The 25,298-nt window shown below is 51.3% G+C and overlaps 1 protein-coding gene across 1 annotated transcript; it reads left to right on the forward strand.

The window, feature by feature from the left end:
- Window positions 1-202: 202 nt before the first annotated feature.
- On the forward strand, window positions 203-23,324 carry TIMM50 (translocase of inner mitochondrial membrane 50). The gene is made up of 8 exons (XM_078850006.1): window positions 203-225; window positions 9,394-9,452; window positions 11,468-11,587; window positions 14,636-14,740; window positions 16,413-16,511; window positions 20,337-20,493; window positions 21,511-21,617; window positions 22,838-23,324. The coding sequence occupies exons 3-8, from the start codon at window positions 11,468-11,470 to the stop codon at window positions 22,937-22,939; spliced, it is 690 nt and encodes a 229-aa protein (XP_078706132.1). The 5' UTR covers window positions 203-225; window positions 9,394-9,452; the 3' UTR covers window positions 22,940-23,324.
- The last annotated feature ends 1,974 nt before the right edge of the window (window positions 23,325-25,298 follow it).

Below are 25,298 nucleotides of genomic sequence, written 5' to 3' on the forward strand. Positions count from 1 at the left end.
TGCTGGCAATGGTAGCGTTTGGGTAAGGGAGGGCTGGCAGCTGCACCCCAGCCAACAGATGTATCTGAATATTCATATGTTTAGAGATTAATCTTTCTCTTAATTAGGCAAATGGCTGTGAGGGTGTCTCTAGCCATGCTGTGTAATGTAGTGGAGTCAGAAAAAGAAGAATAACCAGCCATATCTCTTTTCTTTCCCTACAGATCCCAGACGAATTTGATAATGGTGAGTAAAGCCCCAAACCTGCTTCTGAGTTGGCTCAGTGCTTTGGGCCGCTTCCTCCCCATGAGCCCTTGGCAGACAGACATGGAAGAGAGGCTGGTGCAGGGGTGTGTATGTGGGGGGTGGGGGAATAGACTTGTCGCTCCTGCAGATGTGAGCTCGGTAGCGCAGATGGCTCTCTTGATAAAAAGGGCAACTCACTGGTCATTGGAAAGTCTGTGTGAGGTGGAACAGAAAGGCCCTTTTGCTCCAGGTTGGAAAGATGGCCAGTTTTAAAAGCCAGAAATGCTGAGCAAGGAGAGCGCTGGCAGGTGCAGGGAGAGAAACATTTGCCCTTCCTTTTCTTTATTCATCCAGCGGTATCCCTCTGTGGCAGGACAAAGTAGCTGCCCTCCAGGAGACGTATCAGACTTGGCGACTCTGCCTGCCTTCCCAAAGCCTCCCACTCTCCCCAAGCAGGAAAGCGACTCACTTTGGATAAACACGTTTGTGTTTGGGCTTCTGAATTCTGCACTGCGTGAATTGGGGCTTTTACTCCATGCCTGTCACTGTGCTAAGAGATGGATGTTTGCCCCGGCTGGGTGCTCTTGGATTTGGCAGTAGACACCTCGTTGAAACTCTTCTCCTAGACAGAGAAGCACATCTGGGCTCGATGCTTCTTAGTGCTGTTGTTCATGAATGATGAAAGTGAGGGACTCTACAGTTACCTGTCTGGGGAGTGGAACTGGCTGTGAAATGTCTCTGGACTCAGTGAATCCACTGGGAAGTTGGCTTAAAATACCGGATCAAACCGAGAGTGCTTCTGAGCTTCAGTTTCCCAGTTTCTGCCCCTCCCTGCGAACATGGTGCCATCTTCTGTTGTGGTCTGTGTTCTGGAGAGCATATGATGATTCCCCTTTAATCCCCTGGAAGACATGCAGTTGTTCCCATTGTATGGATGGATAAACCAAACCACAGAGAGGTTGCATGACTGACCCAAGCCTGACACTGATTTGCTGTAGCAGTAGTTTTCCTAATCCCCTGCTCTAGCCAGTAGCCCACACTTCCGGAAGTGGAGAAGGAAACCAAGAACTCCCGCTGGAGCATTCGAAGCGAGGGGATGGAGAGCAAAGGGTGAAAACAGTCCATGGTGAGGGCTTTGGTCAACTGGGAGGCAAAACTATTTCCTGTGGGCTACTTTTGTCATCTGCACATGGATTTCTTATGGAAAACGTTTCCTTGTGAGGGATGTAGGGATGTTTTTTCCAATGGAAGGGTCTGGTCCAACAAGGTTTATGACCACAAATGAGTATGTGCACATGGCAGAGGGAAGGTTTGGCAGCCTATAGTCAACTCTGTTAACGTGCTCAATTGAGTTTTACAGATGCGGAGTCTGCTTCTGGTTGACATGCTCCCGTCCTCTTCCGAGCCTCCCAAACTCTCATTTGGGTGAAACAGCAGCTCTAAACCTTGTCACCTGCCTATCACTGCAGCAGAGCTTCCAGCTGGTCCTCGTAGGTCAGAAATGGGGCTGGAACCCCTTTGACTCCTGAAAGAAACCATCAGCTGCTGTTTCCTCTTCTGACTTTTGCTGCAAACGGTGCCGTCCGTGTTTTTCTGGTCATCACATTTTTGGAGAAGAGCAACAAAACTAATAAGGAAACCGCAGCAGCTGAGCACCAGGGAAAGCCTGAGAGCTAAATCTTGACTTGTCTAAATTGCGGGAGCCTGTACATGTTTGAAAAGCGTTAGAGCCAAGGAAGAAGAGGGACGGAGTGTGATTTATGAGAGGATGGGCTCAGTGGTTAGGGTGCCAGCCTTGGCCTCAGGAAACCAAGGTGTAATTCCCTACTCTGCCTTGTGTGACCTTGGGCCAATCGCCAAGCCTCTCTGTGCCTCGGTACTATAAAATGGGGATAGTAGCATTTCCCTGCCTTGCAGAGAGGCTGTGAGGAGAAATTCATTAGCATGTGATGAGCTCTGATACTGTGGTGTTGGCGGCCAGATAGTATCATGGCAGATGAGTAAGAGTACTGGGGTGAAACTGAGAGAGGACAGTTTAGGGCGGCACTTTCAAAAGTAGCTAAGTGACTTAAGAGCACGTGTCCCATTGACTTGCACTTCTACGGTGTGTTTAAAAACCCTGCCCTGAGGCTGAATGTTGGGAAAAGTTTCCTGAGAGTGAGATCTCCAGCTGTGGAACAGTCTCTCCAAGACAAGGCGCAGCTAGCTGCTCTGTTACTTGGGTCTTAGGACAGAACATAAGCAAACTCCTGTCAAGGAAGACTCCTGGCATTGGGTCCCTAAGAAAGACGGAGTGTTTTGAACTTGATTTTTCTCATCTCATAGTGACTGTTCAGTAAAACCATTTCCCCCCTGGATATCTATACTTGTTTTTCCACCCTGGAAGATAATGGGGTTTGTTCCCACCTTCCGGGATTGCCTGGCATTGCTGCGATCACCAGCATGCTATATGGCATCGGGGTTCTGGGAAAGGAAAGGCTGCAGCCTTGACCAAGTGAACTATCTAGGTTGCAGGACCTAGCCTGGTGTTTAATTGCTGTTCCATTTGTAGCTGAAATCTTGTCCATTTCCATATTAATCAGCCCAGGGTTAATACTGTAATTAAAACAAGATGAATTGGTAATGAACCAGCACTAAAAGCAGCAGCTGAGAATGAGCCAGGAGCCCTCCTGACTGCAGAAGATTAGCTTGATATTCACTCAGGTCTCCATTGCACAGGGGCCCGCTCAGTGCCCAGCTGCAATCAAATCCACACGGTGTGATCATCCGAGGAGGCAGCGGAGCCTGAAAGGCCAGGATGCTAATGACGATTGTCCATCAGTGAAGCTCTTGGCATTTTTTTAAATCTGAAATTCACTAGCAAAGATTATGTAAAACTCCCACCTGAACGCTGCTGATCTCCAAGGTACATGGTGATCTATAACCCTAGTACCATTTCCCACCCGCCAAAGAATGACCCCTTGAACCCCCCCACAAATTAAACGCTCAAAAAGGCCAGCCAGTGGTTTTGAGGAAGGTTAAGAGGTACATGGTCATGAGAACAAAATTCCTCAACAGAGACGTGATCAGCATTCATCTTTTTCTTTTAGATGTATATTTGAACTCAATAACATACTCATTTAATAGAACCACTCCAGAATCCACCAATCAAGGGGTTAGTTCTAATATTTGTTCCCGGTGGTGCCCAAGAATGTGCCAGGAGTTTTCGGAACCTAAAGGGGAGGCGCGCTCCCTGCTGTTCAGAGGGATCCATAAACCAAATGATCATATGGGCTCCAAAATCAGTCACTTGTAATCTCCCCCCATCTTTCCTGCCACCCTTCCGATTGTGGAATGGGTGTATGTTTTGAAATGATGGAAAAGGGATGGGCTGGGAGATTGTAGCAGTGCCAGAAATTCTGGCTTTGGAATTTGGGAATCTGCTTCCTCTGGTTCATCGCTTTCCTTCGTGGGTATGGGGAGAACAGAACTGCCTGCCGTGCCCGTGAAATGCTGATAGCACCTGCCGCTCTGCGTCAAGTTAGTGACTATAATGAAATCTCATGCTTTGGGGCTTCAGCTGCTTACCTGCAGCGGAGTCAGGAAGGAATTTGTTCACCAGTGCAGTTTGTTTTGTTTTGTTGGATGTGGAGGGTATTTTTCACCTTCCTCTGGAGTATCAGGCTGACCGTTGCTGGGATGCGGTGGACCGTGCTCTGAGGCCTTGCAGAGAATCCTCTGTTAGCTGCCTGGCAGGTGCATCTCACTCTCATGCTCAGGGTCAAACTGTTTGCAAGGTTTGGGGTCAGGAAGGCATTTCTCCCCCCTTACCCCCCTGGTCAGATTGGGAGGGACTTTGGGGTTATTGATTCCTCTGGAGCGTGGAACTCCGGCTGGGATCATCTGGGCCTGTCTCGCCTAATCAATTCCCTGCCACTGCAGAAGCCTCAGCCTCTCCTGTTCTCTCCTTGAGACTCAGTTTAGTTTTCTGAGGACAGAAATTCTTTTGGTGCAAGGTAAGTCACTGACTTACTATAGGGACATCTGGCTGAAAATCAATGCTATATGTGAGGTCTGACTAGATGATCCATTGGTCTCTTCTGGTCTTAAACTCGATGAAACTATATGGGCCCCAAAATCAGTCCCGTGTATCTCGCCCCATCTCCTCCCCTCCCTCCCCTTATCAAATTGTTGAAAGCGGGCGTAAATTTTGGAACCACAGAAGAGGACTCCTGGTGAGTGGAGGGGCAGTTTTGATCACTTTGGCAGCACAATCACAGAACTCTGTTCAAACCTCAGCCAGTTGATGGGAAAGTTGCCTCTCTGATCAGGTTTACAGATATCTTCTCCACCCCATCTCCCCCTCCACATAGGGTCTGTGTTTTGCTACTCCTTCCAAAGCTACATTCAGGGCAATTTTCATACCCCGCTTGGTTATACAAGCTATGGAATTATTTCACTATGATATTGTTGGAGACCCATCTGGTAAAAATCCCAGCCCGACCGAGGATTTAAACTCTTTACTTTGGCTGGCTGGAAGCACAAATGTCTTTACCACCTTTTGGATTTAGGTGGCAGAGAAATCTAGGGGGAGAGCAGCTCAGAATATGGAAAGCCGGATTATAAATGTTAATTCTTTAATGTGTTTAAGCTGGATAGTGAGTGAGCAGTAATAAGTGTAACATGCTCAGCTCCCCCTAGGGAAAAAAAATCAAGAAATAAAGTAACTTTACAATTCTAATCAGCTGAGTGAAAGGGCCAGTGTTTGAGCTGCTTCTCCAGAGCAGATGTACTGGTGCATAAACAGCATGTGTGAGTCTCTTGTCGAGGGCAGAAGGTCAGGCAGGACTTGTGCTGGGATGGGAGGGTTAACAATTCTCTCTTCCCTACCCATCCCTGGGCATAGCTGCAGGGGGGAGCAGAGTGGGAAACTGCTGTGACACTGAATGAAGGGGAGGGGGGGATGTGGCGCTGTAGTATGTCTGCCCCCCAAGGGACTGGAGCCATAGGCTTTCCAGATGCCCTTCTTAGCCTGTTCCACTTGATGAGCGAAGAGCAGGGGCAGATTTCAGGAGAGAGAGCCCCAAGGGGGTCAGAGCGGAGCGATGGGGAAAGGTCAGGCTCTGACGGCATCCTGTCGCAGCGCGGTTTCTCATACCTTCGTGCTGTCTGACGTGCCTTCGCTTGCTTAAGATCATTCTGTCGCTGCTCACTCATCTGTTTCATGGATCGGCGTTGCTGAAGGAGCCATAGACTTCCCCTCCGCCAGGCTCTGGCCCCCCAAATTCACCCAGGCCCCAGCTCTCTACAGCCCATGCTTCCTACTAGGGAAAGCTTTCCATAGCTCTCTGATAAAGCCCATGTGTTATTTCTGGATTTTCTTCCTACAGCGTGTTGAATATTCTGGATACCTACATCAACATAATGCCATTTGGTAGACCTATTTTGGTGGTTTCTGTTGGAGCACACCTCTCAATCATACAGGCTGACTGTTGATTTGACATTTGCAGTGTGTCGGTCCCAGGATATTAGCGAGACAAGGTGGGCGAGGTAGTACCTTATATTGAACCAACTTCTGTTGGTGAATGAGAGCTCTGTGTAAGCTCGAAAGCTTGTCTCTCTCACCAGCAGAAGTTGGTCCAATCAAACCATGGTTTTTCAACCTGCGGTCCGCAGACTAAGATTTCCAAAGGGGTCTGCGCCTCCATTTGAAATTTTTTAGGGGTCCTCAAATGAAGAAAGATTGAAAACCACTGCATTAAAAGATGTTACCTCACCCACCTTGTCTGTCCTTTTCACAGCATTTAGGAGCATAGTCCTACCAGACGGCAAAGATCTGCCAGATTGTGAGGTGGGGCTGTATGAAGGGGGGGGGTTACAGCCCTTATTCCAATCCCAATAATGCAGAATCTTAGTGAGAAAGTTTCAAGCATAGGTCTTGCTTCGTCCTACAGTTTGTAAGGGAAAATAGCAAAGCCCGTGGTGGGAGGAGGGGCTTGACTTTCTGAGATACTGCGCTCCCACTGAGTTGAACTGGTGGGGGCTCAGCAAATCAGACCCTTTGTTATGTTACTTCTGCCCCCTCCCTAAAGGAGCCTGGAAAACAGAGAGGCAGATGGGAACTTTGCTGAACACTTTCAAAGGCAGAAGGTCCGGCGAGCGGAACGCGTTCAGATCAAACACGTACAGAAACACACAGTGGAGGCAGGGCCTGGGCTTTGTCTGCCCATGGACCCCTGAGAGCGCGTGAGCTGGGATAGGAAGCGCTTTTCACCTGCTCTGTTCAGCAGGCCTGGCATATGCTCCGTCCAGATTAAAAGCCATTTTTCAGTCAGTGGCCCATTGTCTGACATAATAGAAAACTCCCCCTCCCCGCTTTTCCTCTCTCCAAATCTCTGGCTAATTCTCCGAGCTCTTCCTTTTAGATTTAAAGATGTACGGGTTGGGGTTAACATAATTGTTTAACCACCATGCGCCAGCCATCATGTGACCTAGAATAATCTGTCAAGACACTGCAGACCTTTTCTTCACCTCCCCTGTTTGTTTAAAACAGTGGGTACCTACTCCCCTGTAGACATGCGGCAGATAACTTTCCACTGTAGAGCTGAGTGCCCTCTCCCCAAAGCTATTATGTGTTCTCGGTTTTCCTGAGGTCATACTAAAGACTTAGCTCTTATGTAATGCTTTTCATCTGTAGGCTGCAAAGCTATTGTCCTCCCTGTATTACAGAGGGGAAAGCGAGGCAGGGAGCAGTGTGTTTGTTGTGTGTCAGTTTCAGAGCTCTGATCAGTTTCAAACCTGGAAATAGAATCCAGGTGTCCTGTCTCCCAGCTGCCTCCCCTGCATGCTAGAATTTTCAGAAGGGTGGTGTTTGCTTCAAAAATATTAATTGGTGTTGCAGATCTGTAGTATTCTCCATGGGAGAGAAGGGGACAATTGGACACAGAGTCCAAGTTTAAAACATGAACGCAGGCCAGTAAACGGTAAACTCAGTCACAGATGAGACTTGGGTTTAAAACCATATCCCTTTTTTTTTTTTTCCTTCCTGATTTAACTTTTCCAGGGTGTTTTTTTTTTTTTTTCTTTTCAAGTGTTGCATCTGACAGACAGAGTCCAATGCAGCCTTGGCCATGGTCAGAGTCCCCTGTATGGGCCTGCGATTGACACCTGAATCCCGCTCTCAACAGCCCCATCGTCATCCGCCCCAGCTGCTCGGTCCGCATTATCATAACAATTGCCCCCAAATTATGTCCCATTCAGTGCGCCTGCCTTTGATTGATTAACTTACAGTTTCTGTTTGAATAACCCTGGCCGCTAAGATGGTAAAGCTGTAATCTCAGAGGGATAGTTAACAGCGATGGTGTGGGGACTGCGGACTCAGTCACACGCTCTCTACAGCCTGACCCCTGCTTATGGGAACATCTGAAGAGACAGGAGGCCAGTAATTGAAAAATCCATTCCTTGTGTGTGTTGGGAGGGGCAGAGGGATGCTTCTGCATATGTGAGAGCTACATCAGATGGTCTGGATTGCCAGACAGCAGCCCACGCTTCATCTGCTAGCATGGCGGATGATCAGAAGATACAGTTGTATATATTTGTTCCTACAGTACCGTGTGTTTTCCCTAGACTTCTACTTTCTAGACACAGCCTCAGTGTCCCCAAAAGAAATGCTATCCTTGGCGTCTCTCTTAGGGCAGCCTCCTTCCCTTTTAAAGGTACGGGCCGAGATTTTCAACCGTGGCTAGCGATTTTGGGTATCTCCATTTTTTTTTTTGAGTATTCAGCTTAGACCCCTTAAAAAAAGGGGACCTGATTTTCAGAAGGATGGTGCTCCATGTTTTCTGAGAATCACCTTTAGTGCCTCAAGTTTGGGCGCCCCACCCCACCGCCCCAAATCTCTAGACCCTTGTGTAGTTTGGCCGTGATTGGCAGCTAAAAACCATGTTCTTATACTGATGTGCATATGCCTTCCTTCCCCCTCCCCTCCTTTCACTCTCCATTCATCCCTAAATTCTGTTTGCCAGTTAGAGAATGAAATAGTTTGGGATAACTTGCCCCCACCTCCCACTGATACAACAGAAGACCTGTATGATGCTTGTAAATAACGGAAATGAAGCATAAAATAACCAGTATATTTCAACGCATAAATTGCCACAAAATTTTTGCCAGTTTAGTTTCATGGTCTGCTTGCTGTTACCTGCCTCCCCCGCCCACTGAATTACCTTCCACCCCCCTTTTTGGTGATGATGGAAAACAATCTTATGCCTCAAAACAAATTGCTGCTCGGGGCACTCTTGTGCCGGGCGCTGCACTCACCAACTGAGGTCAGGGCCCCCATTGTGCTGGGCGCTGCTCAGGCACGGAGTAGTTACCGCCACTCCTTGGGGGTGGTTTAATTGTGCCAGTGGGATAGAGCCAGCTACATGAGAGACCTTACAGAAGCACAGCCTAAGTCTAGACAAGGGGTGGGCTGGAAAATAGCAGCGTAAAGAGGAGAAGGGACTTGTCTATGGTCAGAGAGCAGGTTGGTGTTAGAGCTGGGAATAGAACCCAGGTGTCCTGAACTCCAAATCTGCAGCCCTGTCCAGAACCTGCTGCCTCCCATGCTGGTTGGCCTGGGGAAGAGGATGAATAGACTCTTGCAAGACTGGCTGATATGAATAGGATCCTACGTGAGGATGTTGTTACTTAACTAATCAGACCCTTTACTGAAGCAAATTCTTATAGCATCACCAGTTCTGGGGTTGGTTTTCTTGTGCGGAGTCTCTTTGGTGGAAGTATAATTAGAAGAGTTTGTGTCCCTGAAAGGATCCCTGGCTAATGAAATGATAAATTCTATCTTGTACTTGGCTTTCTGGGTATTTTATGTTGCCATCACCAGTGCCTTTCGGTCACGAATAAGCAAAGCATGTTTGTGAGGGAAAGGAGCATTAACCCTATTTTGCAGGTGAGAAACTGAGGCACGTGACTTGAGCAAGATCTCCCAGGAAATCTGTAGGGAGCTAGACATTGAACCTCCACTCTAATGCCCCAAGCATCCTCCCTCCCACCCAGCCCATTTGCATCTGGTCCTTTCAGAATCCCTAGCAAGGCAGGGATTCATTTTCCTGCTAGCTGTGATAGGTGGCGTGAAGACTTTTCCCGCTCTAGGTGCTGCTGCTACATGTGACTCTTCCTCTTCTTTTGCAGATCCAGTGGTGGTTCAGCAGCTCCGAAGGACGTATAAATATTTCAAAGACTATAGGCAGGTGAGTTGCTGCACAAACCCTCCGGCTGGTCTTGAATAGCTCACCAAAGGGCTGATCCTGGGCTCTGCAGTCAGGTAGAAACGCCAGCGTAAATTTCACAGGCTTGAGCCAAATGTAACTCTTATGATTAAGAAACAGAGCCCCTCTCCAGATGGTTTGGGTAGACCCACTGCAGTTCTTTATCATTTGTCTTCTGATAACACATAGAGGCCCCCATTGCAATTGGGGCCCTCTTGTGATAGGCCCTATACAAACGTGTGATGAAAGACTGTCCCAGCTCCAAAGAGCTCTGTGACCTAATGCTGTCTCCGATTTGTAAAACCGCGTCCCTTGTCATGGATTTAATCTGGCCCCGGCATTCGAAGTTTGGCTTGAGAGGAAGGATGGCCCAGGGGATAGGGCACTAGCCTAGGTCTTCGGGCATCTGGTCATTTCCCTGCCTTGGGCATGTCACTCAGCACCTTTGTGCCTCAGTTTCCCACCTGTCAAAGGGGGCGGGGCCTGATACTTCCCTACCACAGGGGAAGCCTGAACTAGTTGGAATCCAGCAGGTGACAGTGTAGCAGACCAGATAAGCGAGCAGAGTTCGTACCCCGGGTCCATGCCTGGCTTGTATCACCCATGCTGTCCTGTCTTCCTAGCTGTTCTTACCCCGCTAGCTGATTCAAGCCAGCTCCGGCGGGCTAACCCATGCCCAGCTGTCACTGTGTAGACATCCCCTAAGAAAGACCTCAAGCCCTTAATGAAATACATTTCAGCTGACGGTTCTCATATTGAAAATTCGTAGATTCCAAGGCCACAAGGGCCCACTGCGATCATGTATCCTGCCCTCCTGAATAGCACAGGCCAGAGAACTGCCCTCAGATTGTTCCTTTTGAGCTAAAGCTTTAAAAAAAAAAAAAATCTTGATTTAAAAATTCCCAGTGATGGAGAATTCGCTGCAACCCTTGGTAAGTTGATCCAGCAGTTCGTTACCCTCCTGGTTAAAAATGCACGCCTTATTTCCAGTGTAAATGGATCTAGCTTCAAAAAAAGGTTTTTTCTTTGTCTTGCTGAGATCAGCATCCAAGCTTCTGTGTTCTTCCCCCTACAACAGTTGACGCTGCCCCGAATGTGTAGGTGTCGAGCTCTCTGTGTTGTGAATGTCATCAGCTATTCCAGGGTAGAAACTCTCCAACCTGAACCGTGGCCTGTCCCTTACACCTTGGCAGCTAAAAATCTCTTCACACAAGGAGCTTGGTTCTCATTAGGAGCCCACGTTTTTGTTAATGCTCCCAGCTTTTTGAGCTGTCTTCGCAGGGAAGGCGGAAAGGCTGCTGCCAAGCACAAATGGATAGCGGAGGACCATTTTAGACCTCATTTTAGAGCACTCACGCTGACAAAGCACTGTTCACACTGGCTTTTTTCGTTGGCAAAACTTTTGTCGTTTGGGGAGGGTGGTTTTTTTTCACACCCCTGAGCCACAAAAATTTTGTCGCTCAGTTTCCAGTGTAGACAAAGCCTTGGTTTCAGGGGGACACAGCGAGTGCAGACTGTTCCAGGTTGGGAGGGACCTGTGTTCTCTGAAATCTCCCACATGTTAGTTTTTGAGGCAAGCTGTAGCAAGGTGTTAACGGTGTTCTCCTGTTTCCTGTGATTAAACAGAAGCCTGGTACAACAACTGGGAGTCGCATGCGTTTTTTCCAAAGCAGATAGGTTACGAGGTCAGCTGTCAGAAACACTCAGGTATTCAGTGTCATGAGAATAGCATCTTGGGAACTAAAGGCTTCCAAGGAAGGAGGAAGTGCCAGTGGAGGGGAGATTTTTGTACAGCTCACGGGGCTCGACGTAGAGGTGAAATGAATGATATCCGTGATGCAGGAATTCTGTATCTCGCTCATGCATGTTAATGCAGTGTGCCGGATAGCCATGTATAGTCGTGTTCTTCTGCCTTGCTGCTCCAAGCTCCTCCGTATCTGGCTTCCTCACACACCTGTAACTCCTTTACTCTGTCTTCCTGGGTCTCTTCCCTGCAGATGATTATAGAGCCCACCAGCCCGAAGCTGCTTCCAGACCCCCTGAAAGAACCATACTACCAGCCTCCCTACACCCTGGTCATTGAGCTTACAGATGTGTTGCTCCATCCCGAGTGGTCGGTAAGTCAGGCTCTCTCCCCTTTGTGTTCCCCTTTCTGGAGAGAGTGTTTCGGGGGAGGAGGGCTCCTTCCCTCAAATTCTTTGAATGGTGTTTCAAGTGCTTTCGCGACAGACACGTGACGAGAGGCAGTGGGTTACTGAGTTAGTTGAGATCCTGCTAGATCGTAAGTGAAATCTAGATTAGTGGTCCCAGCGTGGCGCCTGTTTCTTCCCTACACAGGGCCACTCTATAGGTTGACGCAACGGTCAGACCACAAGTGGCTTGCTAGGAAAAGACCATGGTACTGCTAGTCAGGAATGGGGGTACAGTTCTGTGCACAGAGAGCCCAGGTGGGCTGCAGGTTAGGACTGACTGGCATCAGTAAAGCTATGTGTGGAGAGCCTGGAATTGGGGTTGCAGGGGTACACTTGGTCGGGATCAAAGAGCATTGGTAAAGCTCTGTTCCTTATGGATAGTTCACTGACTTCAGCTGAACCGACCCTTGCTTTTATTCTGGGAGTGCTAGGTGGACTCCAGGCCATTCCCGCAGATCAGACAGCTGTAGCAAACAGAAGCTGTGCGTTGTGCTCTGGACCCCGGTCTGCATGATCCTAAAAGCTGGCAGTAACTAAACCTCTTCTCAGCAGGCTGCTTCTGAGAGGAGGGAACATCTGGTTGTGGGGGAGCCAGCTGCGTGCCTTACGCATGCAGGCCTTCTGCTGTGTAAATGGGTGTGGTGCTTCAGCAGATGCGTTGGGCCAAAGAGGAGAGGGTGGTGCCAGCAGAGACAAGGAGGAGAGATCGCGTTTGCTCCGTCTTTCAAACTTTGGGTTCCTCTCCAGTAGTCACAGCATCTTGAGGCAGGATCGAATGACTGCAGACAGTGATCCCTAAGCACGTAGGCCTGCTGTCTGACCCAGTGGGTCCGGCCCTGTGGTTCTAGCCTAAAGATGGAACAGAGCACTGACAAATGGAGAACTCACCTTGCAGATCAAGCTGTTGAATCCAACCCCTTCCCCTCAGCATCTTCATCCCAATCCAGTTTCCCCTCCGCAGTCATTAGATCACAGTACACATCTCGGGGTAGAACATGTCTTCGATCCACGTCTTGGGAGCTGCTGCTTAGTCTGGTTGTGGATGTCCTGAACTACAGTGGTTCCCAAACTTTTCCAGACCCTGACTCCATTTGAGCTCCCCTCCTTGTAATGCAACCTCCTGGCTGTGGGGGGGAGAAGGGGGCCAGCCCTGCACTCACCCTGGACAGCAGCGGCTCCCGTGTCTTGCCGGGTTGAGCCCGGCATCCTCGCCCGGGTTTTGTGGCCTGGTGCACATAGCCTCAGTGCCGCTTGGGTTTGGCCCATCCGTTGTCCCTCTGAAGATGGAGACAGCGGGGTGAACAGGTCAGATTTTATTGGCATTGTGACCTAGCACATGGGGTCGCGACGGCACTCCAGTTTGGCCCATGGATGGCCCAGATGTCTCCCAAAGGTAATGGGCATTGCATCACGTCCCACTTAACTACTGTGAATTGGACACGTTTAACTTGATCACAAATTGCTGTTTTGTAAGTAACCAAGGGAAGGGAGGCCGTAGAACTGGAGAGAAATGCTAGCATTCCAGGGTATGGTGGGAAATCCGGAGTTGTCTGTGGATTTGAAGGACAGCTGATCACTCTATTTCAGCAGGCTGGCCAGGCCAGGCCAGGCCAGTCCTCGCTCTTACACAGAGGGGAACTTGTGGACAGAGCAGTGCTGCTAACTTCCAGTAGCCCTGACACCACTCGCGTGATTTGAGTTGCTAACTCACCAGCCACGGAGCAGGGCGTCTTTGGGATCTGAGCATTGGTTTAACACACAGTCTGTGGGGTTGTGGTCCACAGAACAGGCCTGCCCAGTGCTTGGGCCAACGAAGATGCCCAAACAGGTTGGTAATGAAGGGTTTGGGAGAGTTGCATCCTTCCACTGGCTCCCCCTTCTCCATTGCATCAAACATAAGATGCTCGTGTTCATTCTCAAAGCCCTTCGTGGCCTATCATAGAACATTAGGGTTGGAAGAGACCTCACCTAATCCAAACCCCTGCTCAAAGCAGGACCAACCCCAACTAAATCGTCCCAGCCAAGGCTTTGTCAAGCCTGACCTTAAAAACCTCTAAGGATGGAGATTCCGCCACCTCCCTAGGGAACCCATTCCAGTGCTTCACCCCCCTCCTAGTGAAATAGTGTTTCCTAATATCCAACCTAGACCTCCCCCACTGCAACTTGAGACCATTACTCCTTGTTCTGTCATCTGCTACCACTGAGAACAGCCAAGCTCCATCCTGTGTCTATCCCCTGACTGTCTTCTATAGTTCGGTATTGAGAAGTTAACTCCTGCCTCCTTTCGGCCCCTGGCACCAGCTGCCCATTTGTGAAATTCTCAAACATACACCTTTGTGCTCTCGTCCATGCTTCCCCCTGTGCTTGGGAGGAGTTCTCTGTAAACATCCGTCCGATTAATGTCCCTCCAATCCCTCCTTCAAACTGCTTTCCCGAGAGGCCGACAGACAAATCGACTGTTGTTGGGCCGCTGGAGTGAAGAGACCACTGGTTGCTATGCTGAGCTGTGTTGTTGTCTTGTTTCCTTGTACGCCTTCCTTCCCCCCCACCCCTCCACTGGTCTGTCTGTCTCTTGTCTTGCACTCAGATTGTCGGCCCTTCGGGACAGGGATCGTCTTTTTGTTCGGTGTTTGTCCAGTGCCTGGCACAATGGGGTTCTGCTCCTAGGCCCTACAATAATACGGGATAAGGCAGGAGGGGACTCCTAGGCGCTCTGATAATATGTGAGTCAGGGGGAAGGAGGCATCTCTTGAAGAACTGCTGGCCTCTTTCCAAGACTTCCATGTGCCTTATTCTCCCTGTCGTTCTCTCCATGCTGTGGCAGCCCTAGAGTGCTTGGCTGCTCTCCCTGCTGGACAGTGCGATGCCAGCCAGGCCTCCGATACCAGCCTCTCTGTTGAAAATCAGCTCCTGTCCTTCCCTAGCGAGTTGTCATCTCATGGCTTTTCTTTCTGTCCCTCCCTTTGTCCTCAGCTAGTAACTGGCTGGCGCTTTAAGAAGAGACCGGGCATTGACAGTCTGTTTCAGCAGCTGGCTCCGCACTATGAAATAGTCATCTTTACATCTGAGACGGGCATGGTGAGTGCTGTGGTGCCGGGGGGAGGGCAGGTCCTGCGCCCCACGGGGTGTGATCGGTGCTGTCTTCTCAGACAGGTGCAGCTGGCATGCCCTGGATAAAAGAGTGGGTGAGGGAGACTGAGAGCTTCTCCAGCAGTCTCTGACAAACCAGGAAGAGGCTGAGCAGCGTACAAATGGGGGCGTGCTGCGCTCTTCATGTTAGTGACTCCGGCAATTGGGCGGGCACCATGCTTTGTGGCCCTTAAACCTGGAGGGGGGGGTTGGTTTAGCCCAGTGTAGGGGTGTTGATTGTTTATACCCAGACCCCCAAGAGCAAGTGTCCCCCTTGCTGTGCTAGGCAAAGTCTTTCCAGTGAGTCTCCTCATACTCTTGACCTTCCTTCAGTAAATAGCTGGGGCACGAATAGCAGAGTTTGGAATGTGCCACCACTCATTTGAATGTATATAAACCACATCTTCTCCATTCCATCTGTTGAATTGGGGCTATTGCCGTGTTAATTTGGTGGAACCGTCTGCGAGAAGGGGGTGTGTTTGCGTCCATAGGGCAAAAACCCTGCCCTTGTTGGAACCTACTGAGGGAACAGCATGCATCTGGCCAGCCGTGCTGCCCTCAAAGCACGTCAAGGGAATGGCTGGCCCATGCTGAGATCCAGCATAGCTTCCCCTTTGGTGCACTGGGGGGTGGATTCCTGCAGGCTGCTCCAGCAAAATGCACCAGCTTCACGAGAAATGTCTGAACCCAAGTCCACACTGGGCACTCCCGGACTCGGGTTTGCACAGCCATGGGGTGCCTCTCTGTCTCCAGAATGATTAAACGCCCCATTCATCATTGCCCATGATATTTGTGTGAATTGTGGGCTAGGGAGATGCCAAATTTTGTGGGGTGTGCTGGAGACCTTGGTAATTACTAACCTTTGAGTAACCGTGCCTTGTTCCTCTCAGCGTTCCTGACCAATGCCGTTTCTAGCTTTCTCCCCGGTGCACGTGTTTCTTGTGTTGCTACTGCCAAACTTGGTCTTCTGTGACATCAAGGTGCATGATGGATTTGGGGGTGTATCAGGGCGACCAAAAAGTGTGTCCGTTTGCTTTGCGTACATCCTGGAAGAAATGCTTGGGGTCCGTTAGTAAAGTTGGTCAGGAACTTTCCATCTGACTGATTTTCTGACAGAAAATGCCCTTTTCGCACAATGGAAATTTTCCATGGGTAAATTTCTATTTTACCCCCCAAAATGTGATTGCTTTCTGCTGGGAAAATCCGAACCCTGGCTCTCCAACTGCTCCTGCTGTGTCCCTTTCACGTGCTGCCTCCAAAAGCTGAAATGGTTTAGCTTTGGTTTTCTAAAATGCACTTTTTCTGGAAATCCCTTCCCAGGAAAAATGGCACCTTTTTGACCCCATTCAGGATGAGTTTTTTTCCCCCAAAACTGTTACATTTTTCACAGGAAGATATTTCCGTTTTCCAGCCGGCTGTATGCATCAGGTTGTCCCTGGCTTCTGAAACCTGTGCGTGGTTTTCTTTAGCTTCACCTACCTACATGTTACTGCTCAGAAGCTCTGTTGCTGACCCCTAATGGTTTTCAAGGTGTCTCTGTGAGGGAAGAGCTGTGGATGCATTTAAGCCTGCAGAGTTGTCTGGTGCAAGCCTTGTATCACCCCTTTTCTTTCTCCTCCAGACGGCATTCCCCCTCATTGACAGCGTGGACCCTCACGGATTCATCTCCTATCGGCTTTTCCGAGATGCCACCCGTTACATGGATGGACACCACGTTAAGGTATCTTCACTGGGGGTTCCGGCTTGAATAGTTTTGCCGCTTCCTAGTGGGGGAGAGCCGAAAATAATCTCAGAACACATCTGTCCTGGAGTGAGCAGGAAACTTACCGGGTCTGAAAGCTTCATGCGTTTTTGTGGTTAACGTGCTGCTTTCAGACTTTCGCCTGTGTATCCTGATATCCCCTCGCCCTCTAGCTCTGCCGATGCTCCCTCAGTCCCGTCCTGCCACCTCCCCGGGCTGTTCCAGTCTTGGACTAATCTTGGACACAGCTCTGCCAGTCAACTTCAGCCTGTGGTCTTTCCCCATCAGAGGCTCAAGGTGCCGCGGTTTGTGTTGTGAGCCTCAACAGCTAAAAAGCGTGTGCATCTGAGCCTCTGTGCCAGCCCATTCATCCCTGTGGAAGCATACACCAAAAAAGCTCTTTACGGCCTTTACTTGAGAAAGCTGTAACCTGCTGAGCTGGATAAGGAGGAGTCCCCATCCAAGGGTATGATGGAGGCAGAAGTAGCAGCAAAGTCTTCCGTTGCCCCGGAGCTTGCTGGGGGAAGTGGTTGAAAGGGAAATGGCGTCTCCTTCAGTGAGTAACCCCAGCTTCACGCAGACGTGACCCCGTCTAGCTCTGAGTCACGCCTGCTGACTTCACCAATGCAAATTCTAGTGTGTCTCTGTCAGAGAATGTGACCGTTCTGGCTTTGAAAGGTGACCTGTGGCAGGGGGTGCATGCTGGGTTTGTGCCCTTTGATACACAAGGAAGGCCTCTAGGGGACTGTGTTTTCTAATTGTTTTCGTACACTGGGGCTTCTTGACGTGGGGACTCTGGGGTATGTCTACACTTCGCCGCAGGGCAAACTGGGGGGATGTGAATTACAGAACACACTGATATTGCGGGTGGGAACTAAAAGGTACCTGGTTTGCACTAATGTAGTCCTCTACGTTAATGCAAACTAGGTACCTTTTAGTTCGTGCTGGGGGTAGCTAGAGTGTAATACTTCAGTGCGCTCTGCAGTTCACACTCCCCGCATGGCCTGAAGTGTAGACAGGACCATAACCTCGGGAAAATAAATCAAATGAACGAATCCACTTTAAATTCACACCTTTCGATAAACTGCATTACATCCCCGTGTGGGCAAACTCACTCAGAATTAGTGGCCTTAAATTGGTTGACCTTAATTTTAGTTTGGAAGCGAATTAAGATGAAACGAATTCAAGGTCCCATTACGTCTGAATGAAAGCATCCACGTGGGTGGAGCCCTGGGCAGATACAAAAATGCGGACCTGCATCAGATCTGCGAAGAGGGCAAACAATACAACCGCATCCGCAGAGGCAGAGATCCATGGATAAAGAGTGGATTTCCAGGGCTGTACAAATGGGTGTGATGCAATTTAGCTAATCCACCTAAAAGCTAATTGGGATTAATTTTCCTGGATGGCCTCATGTAGACAAACTCCGGTTCTGTCTGCTCTCCAAGACCCGCCGGAGAACTGGCAAACTGATGACGTTGCAGATGCCAAAGAAATGTCGCCAGATTCAGAGGCGAAAGTGACTTTTGTTTCAGATGTTTAAAACTTAGTTTGAGACAGTGGCCAATAAACTCAAACACTCGAGAGACCCCCTGTCTTTCCAGCTGGAAAGGCTCCTCATCCATCCTTCTTCGTCATCCAGCACAATCAAGGGAAGATCAGGCTTAATATTTCCGGCTTTAAAAATGAGCAAAATTGCGAGGAGGGGAGGAGGGCAGGTAAAGGAGAAAAGTGGGGGGGAAACGCAATTCGTTCCCTTGTGCAGGTCACCTTTAAAAGAAAGGCAGCTGCTCTGAGCATTGCTGCTTCAGCATGATGAAGCTCCGTGCCTGATGGTGCTAGATTATTACCAAACCTCCGAGCGCTTTCCCTTGACTGACTTGATGCATTGGTTGTGTTTAACAAGAGGCCCCTCTCAGCTGTCAGCCATCCAGAAACATGCTGTATGTTAATTTCAGTTTGTCTCCGCGGCTGGTGTGCGGGGGCGGAGGGGGGGCCCTCCTGCACTTTGCTCTGTCCTCCAGTGAGTGATGGTACGTACAGCATCTGCCTGCTGCCTCGTTGCCACAGTAGCAGAATGCGAATAGGGAGACGATCCGTGACGGCCTTGCCTGCCCTGACCTGTGCGTCTGCAACTCGGGGTGTCTGAGCAAAAGGCTTGGTTCTCTGTGACTTCTAGACACACGTGCCCAGCTGCCTGGGTGGACATTAAAACTCTCCCAGGCAGGGTAGACCCCTTTTGGGATGTAGGCAGCTCGAAATTCAGAGCTGCTCTGTACTTTCTCGCTCTCTGAGCACGGTAGTGTTAGCCTTGGGTCTCCATGTGATGCCATGCCCGCTCATCCGTGAAATGGTCCCATGTCGCCTTTGCATCTAGGCAGCGCTCTGCCCGCGAAAAGCTGCCCTCTCTTTCCCCAGCCCTGGCCTCGTGCACTGTAATTCGAGCACCTCTGTCCACACTCCACAATAGAGCACTTTGCTATGGACCTTCTGCCTCTCTTTCCCCCCACACACACCCCCTCCCTCCCTCTCACCTCCCATCTGCTGTCCCGGGGTGGGCAGGGCGTCCTTTTCTCTCAGGGCAGCTCTCTCTGTGTTTTGATTGTTTGTGGATTTTGGAGGGGGCGGGGCGGCTTTGCAAGGAGCGGCCCTGCTGTTCCATCCAAGATGTTGCTGCTTTAGAAAGAGCTTGCTGGTACCGTAACCAGGATTCGTTTCCCAGCGGGACGTTTTTGTTTCCGACTGGAGTATCGCAGGGGAGGGGACAGGGCGAAAAGTGTGTACATCAGATCTGGAGGCTGCGTAGTGGCACTGCCCTGTTCACCGCTGGTACTACCCAAAAAAAAAAAAATCAAAAAAAATCTGGGTTAACTCGGCTCTTAAATCTGTTGACCTGTTGTCACTTCTGTGCAGTTACCAGCCCCATGTGCAGCGATCTGATGCTGCGAAGCACATGGTGAATATACATCCCTCCCCGCTACCAGTCCTAGCAGGGAATGCAGATCCCTGCAGCAATCACATGCCCCCTGCCTCCCCCCCGCCCCCCCGGCCACCTTCCAGTGTATTTAGCAAGGTCATGCAATGATCCAGACACTGTGTATGGGGGAGGCAGTGCAGCCGAAGTGGATAGTGCACTGGTTTGGGACTTGAGGCCTGGGTTCAGTCCCTGGCTCTGCCACCAGCCCCCTGGGTAAGTTGCTTCTCCTCTCTGCCTCAGTTTCCCCATCTGTAAAGTGGGGGCTAATGATACCAGTATCCTTGGTGAAGCACTTTCAGATCTATGGGTGGAAAGTGCTAGAGAAGAACTAGTGGTTGCTGTTGGATTCCTGGCCTTCTGCAACACACAGTGCCACAGGTTGCTCTTTCGTTCCGGCTTCACCAGCCTTTACACGACCCCTCAGTCATTCTCATTATGGGATGGAGAAGAAGGGTCTGACTAGCTTCCGTTTTGCCCTTCAAGCTTTCGGATCCCACTCTGTGCAGACCCGTGTGCACTCCGAGCTGTGCTAGGCAGTACGGAATTCTGTCCGGTCTTCACTGGACCCAGGACGGGTCGCTGATTTCCACACCGCTCTTTAGGTCTGGACCCGCATGGTAGCCAAAACACCTGAATCCTCCTGTTCAGGAGAAAGGCTGCAGTGGAGGGGTTTCTGGGGGAGAGGGGAGGGAAGCACAGCCTAGGCTGGGCAGGGGGAGATCTGTCTCCCAGGCGGTCCCTGCCATGCCCTGTGGTGGCAGCTGCATCAGGTTCCGGGGTGCTGGAGAGCGCAGGTTTCAGCCTCTGTCCCGTGTCCCTGTGTCCAGGATATTTCCTGTCTGAACAGAGACCCCGCCAAAGTGGTGGTGGTGGACTGCAAGAAGGAAGCATTCCGCCTGCAGCCTTTCAACGGCATGGCACTGAAGAAATGGGACGGCAGCTCCGACGACAGGGCGCTCTTCGACCTCGCCGCCTTCCTGAAGAGTAAGGGGGTGGGGGGGTGTCCCTCTGCCGGGGGCTGCTGCTGGGGCAGGGGGCGCTTGGCGATGAAATCTGACCGCATTATTGCTCGGTAAGGCCATGGGATGGTTACAGGAGCAGCTCCTGCCACCTGGCTCAGGGACTGACCCGTTCCTGTATGGGAGGGAACACTGGGTTTATATCTGGAAAGTCCAGGAATTCGCTCCCCTCCCCTCCCCGGGACCGAGGGGCCCGCTAGTGTCGCAGCTGCTCCCTACGTTCCTGCAGAGAGCAGGTCTCTCTGGGCCTCTCTCCTGGGAATGGGCAGCATTTCAGAGAGGGGCCTAGACAGAGGCGCCAGAACAAGGGGGTCAAGGCCACTTTTTGCCACAGGCCTGGCCCCCTGTCCCTCCCCTGAGGCCCTGCCCCCCAGCTAAGCTGGAAACTGGAATGCGGGTAGCTGTGGGGAGCTGCAGACCCTCCACCTGCCCAGGGTGGGGGGGGCCTAAGAGCAGCCCCCAGCCCAGGGCGGAAGTTGGGTCCGTGGCTCCCCACAGCTGCCTGGGCAGCTCTTACCGTGGCCCGGCTGCGGCTCTTTGGCCCCCGCAGCCCTGCCGCCAGGCCGGAAGCCAGATCAGGGTAACAGCCACATGGGGAGCTGTGGACCCTCCACCTGCCCTGGGTGGGCGCCCTGGGGCATGGGGTCACAGGCTGGTGGCTGCTCTTGGGGCCCCCCCAACCTGGGCAGGTGGAGGGACCTGGGCTTCCTGGCCTGGCTCCAGCTTCTGGCTTGGCTGGGGGCGGGGGCTCGGGGGAAGAGGTGGGGCAAGGCCAGGGTCACAGAGGGGATGGGGCCTCGTGGCCCTCCTGCATTTAGGAAGAATCCGTCGCTCCTGGGTCTAGACCCTCTGACCCCCAGCAGGAACTCAATGCTGCTTATGCACACGCAGTGCAGAATCCCTGCCTCCCGGACTGGCTTTGTTTGACATGTTCACCCACCCATGCTCAGCCTCTCCTTCCCTGCCTCTCATTGCCTGACAGCTATTGCCTTGAGTGGGGTCGAGGATGTCAGGACGGTGCTGGAGAACTACTCGATGGAGGACGACCCGCTGGAAGCATTTAAACGTAGGCAGTCTCAGCTGGAACAGGTAAGGGCACTGGTCTCACGGCTCCTGCCGCCCCGGCTCAGGCTGCAGCACCAGAAGGCAGGGGGCAGCGTGGAGTCTGTCCTCAGAGTCTTGGAGGGAGGGATGTTGTTTGTACTACAACAGTGTCTTCCAGTAACAAGGTCGGGGCCCCTTTGTGCCGATGCTGCACAGATAGAAGAGCCCCGGCCCCACAGAGCTTAGTCTAAATAGACAAGACACAGCAAGGGTAAGAGGGGGGCCTTGAGAGCAAGGCAGGTTGCTACTCACCAGTCACGTGGAATAGAAATGTGAGTGTCTTGGTCTTTCTCTGTTAAAACATAGCAAGATCCCCCTCCCGCTTGCTTGTGGTGAGCTATACCACAGCCGTGAGCTCTATGGAGACCCTAGACAGATGTGTCGGTGGTGGGGAGGGACCAGCAACGCGAGGGGGTGGTGCAGGTGGGAGCACTGGCTTTGGGGGCTGCTCTGTATGCAGATATCATATTGGCTTGGCAACTTACCAGAATCAGCCCTCCCGAAATAAGTACCTTGCTACTAGGCTAACTGCATCCACACTAAGGGTTGTCCCGCTTTAACGATAGCTGTGTCGGAACCAATGTAGTCATTGCATTCGTCATGATAAAGCCCTAGCTTTTCATCAGTAGATCTCAGAGAGCTTTACAAAGGAGATCAGTATTGTACACATGGGGAAACTGAGGTACGGAGCAGGGAAGTGACTTGCCCAAGGCCTGCCAGCAGCAGAGCTGGGAGTAGAAGCCAGCATTCCCACAAGCCCCTCAGCTGTATTTCACCTGTCAGGCTCACCATGATGCTGAGCATATCAGTGCCAGGCTCACCTGTGTGTAGCTCGCGTGTGCTCGATCGCGTCTCAGCCTGGCTGGATGTGTGCTGGTAAGAGCCATCGCTTCCCGTTGAATTTTGGTGCAATGATTTGTCGCTTGTGCGTCGCCCGTGGAAGGATGGGCTGGGGGCGAAAGCACAGGGGTGGCAATCCGATCCTGAGCTTGTTCCCACCGCTGACACCAACGCCTTGTGGGAACTTGGACGATCGCTTCACCTTCCTGGCTGAAATGACTCCTGAGTCGCCCCCCTGGTAGTGTGGCATAGACAGGGCTCAGGGGCTAATAGTGGAAGGTTCGAGGAAGCCCTCAGCTCGGTGCCGTCGGGCCGTGTGGCGCGCCCCAGTAACGCAGGGTTTGTGTCCTTCCCTGTGCATGCAGGAGGAACAGCAGCGGCTCGCCGACCTGTCCAAGAACAAGAAGCAGCAGCTCTTCCTGGGCTCCCTGGCAAGCCGGCTGTGGCCTCGGTCCAAGCAACAGTGACTCTCTCCTGTGCGGCCCCCGCCCGCTTGTGGACCGTCAGAGCAGCGTGGTCTGGGGGCGGGGTTCCAGCAATGGCATCCGCTTTACAAGGCCTCCAGAACTGCCTTCAGACTTAGCCCTTTCCAGACCCCCCCTGCGGGGTGGAGAGCCGGCAGGCAGAGATTCCCGCACCGGCGCTAGGGTGGCCTGTGTCTCTGTGGAGAAATGGACTTCTCTCAGTACAAGTAAGGGTGCAGGGGGAGGGGTCAGTCCCTAATTAGCTTCTAGATCTCCCCCCTCCCCCCCGCGTCATGTTTCCTTCAGACGAGAGAGAGGACCGTACTGCTCCTGTTGGCGTGAATGGAAACGGTGGTACGCACGCTTCAAATAAAGGGTCATCATTCTACAGGCGGCTCCTGCGACGCGTCCCTGCTTTGCACTTCCCGCTTAGTCGTGGGTGGGGGTAGGAGGTGGTGTCTAAAGCCACTGCTGCCCTGTGTGGGAGGGGCAGTTGATTCATTCGGTCACTACAAGAGGGCATCCACCTTAGGCCCGTCAGGGTTTGTCAGGGACCAGTGTAGCTGGGGCCACAAACCCTGTTTTGGAAGGTCTGCTGGAGGGCGGTAATGCACAGATTGTCCAGTCCCTCAGCGCGAGGGGAGCAAGCCGTCCCCAAGATCTGTTCCTTGCCAGACAGGATGGGCAGGGGTGTCTGGCCACACACACTGGGACAATATAGAAACAAGAGGGGCGAATGGCAGTGAACCTATAAAATGCACCTCCAACTCGAGGCCGTCTGGCCCTCCCATTTTGGGGCTAAGTGTGACCCCTGCCTGTCCAGGGGTCAGACTACAGACAGTCACTGAGGCCTTCTGCCCTCTGTTGGAGCGGTCATCTACATACCCCAGTGAGCAGAGAATTCTGAGATCCTCTTCCATTTCCTTTCAATGTTCCTTCCCCGCACCCAGCCCCCTGTCTTGCTAGGGGAAGGTTGAGGTAGCACCCTCCCACCTCGTCTGACATCCATTTCCCCACGACTCATCCGTTCGCCAACTGCACTGAGCTTTTCCACTCCAGAGCCGGGATTACCTGCTCCCTGTTAAACAGATTGGCTTCAATCTGTGTTTTGGTACATTTGGGGGGGGGGGGGGGGTGAGGACTCGGGCAGACAGGCCAGCAACCCCTCCAGCAAGGTCTATGATTGTGAGAGGCTGGAACAGCCTTGTGTTTGTCCTAAGCGTCATTGTAAAGTATAAACGCCAAGGGGCTTCTAACAACAATAATAAACCCACCGTAGATTTGGAGCCAAAAAAGCATGTGTTTGAATTTTTAAGTGAGATCCTTGGTTTTTTTATGATCCCTTCCTGAAGTTGGAAGGAAATGACTGGAAGCGACTGACAGCCTCCTGTGTTTAGAGTCCGTCATTGCTTGGGATGGGGACTTGTGTATTTTTTTAAAGGAAACAGATGGGAAAGGACAGTTCCAAGTGTGGTGAATCCCTGTGTACTAGAGTTGCCTGATGCAGGTTAAAATTGCAGTTGTGGAAGCGGCTGGAAGAGGAGGGTTCCTGTTTTGATTCAGGAAAACGGGTCCTAGTTCCTATCCCAAGACCAAGGATGGATGTAAACAGGAAAGTAAACAGAATGGAATGACCAGACACAGCGTTTCCTTAATCTGGTGGGATTGGTTCACTCTGATTCCAGTTCAGGCGCGCTCTGCCGGCTAGAACTGAGATTACTGCATGGTACCTGCTGGCATCACACGGACGCCTGGAAGATAACTGGCTTTCAGCAGCCCAGGGTTAGATTTCGGTACTGCACCAGAGTGAAGTTTACCAGCCCACCGACTCAATCTGCTGGTGCAGCTGGGAAGTCGATTGATATTTTATTCACCCATCAGAATGATTTCCTCGCCTCTCCACTTTGTCCCATCCTGTTTGTTAACGGGATTAACATAATTTAGGGGTTGAATGTAACATTCACCTCTTGTTTCCACTGCTTAGCCCAAGGGAATGGGTGAGCTGTGACGAGCCATCTCTCCCTGCATGCCTTCGCCCCCCCCCCGCCCTATTAACACAGCCCCCTTGCTCTCCCCCATGACTCAGCTGTCCCGTTTCCCTCAGCAAGGGTTCGTTAATTCAGCCAGTGATCTCCCCTTACCGTTTTTTTTGTTGTTTCCTCATTCTTCATAGAAAGAATAAGAAGAAATAAAAGGCACTTCCCGTCAGGAACTGAGCCTAGATCTTTTCCCACACTTGCCTCCAGCCAACAAAACAAACAGTAAGGCAGGCGTAACCAGTCATCCTGCCTTGGCAGGGGCTGCTGGGGAGGGATTGGGGATGGGGGTGGGTGTAGATAAGCAACTGAGTTGTTTTGAACAT

Source organism: Lepidochelys kempii, chromosome 23, assembly GCF_965140285.1.
Source record: "Lepidochelys kempii isolate rLepKem1 chromosome 23, rLepKem1.hap1, whole genome shotgun sequence".
Taxonomy (NCBI): Eukaryota; Metazoa; Chordata; order Testudines; family Cheloniidae; genus Lepidochelys; species Lepidochelys kempii.

Bases quoted from the DNA above. Each gene is read 5' to 3' on its own strand.
- TIMM50 (XM_078850006.1), top strand. From the start codon at position 11,468: ATGATTATAGAGCCCACCAGCCCGAAGCTGCTTCCAGACCCCCTGAAA. The intron at 14,741-16,412 runs GTGAGTGCTGTG...TTTCTCCTCCAG, and splicing joins TTACATCTGAGACGGGCATG to ACGGCATTCCCCCTCATTGA. The intron at 20,494-21,510 runs GTAAGGGGGTGG...ATTGCCTGACAG, and splicing joins CCTCGCCGCCTTCCTGAAGA to CTATTGCCTTGAGTGGGGTC.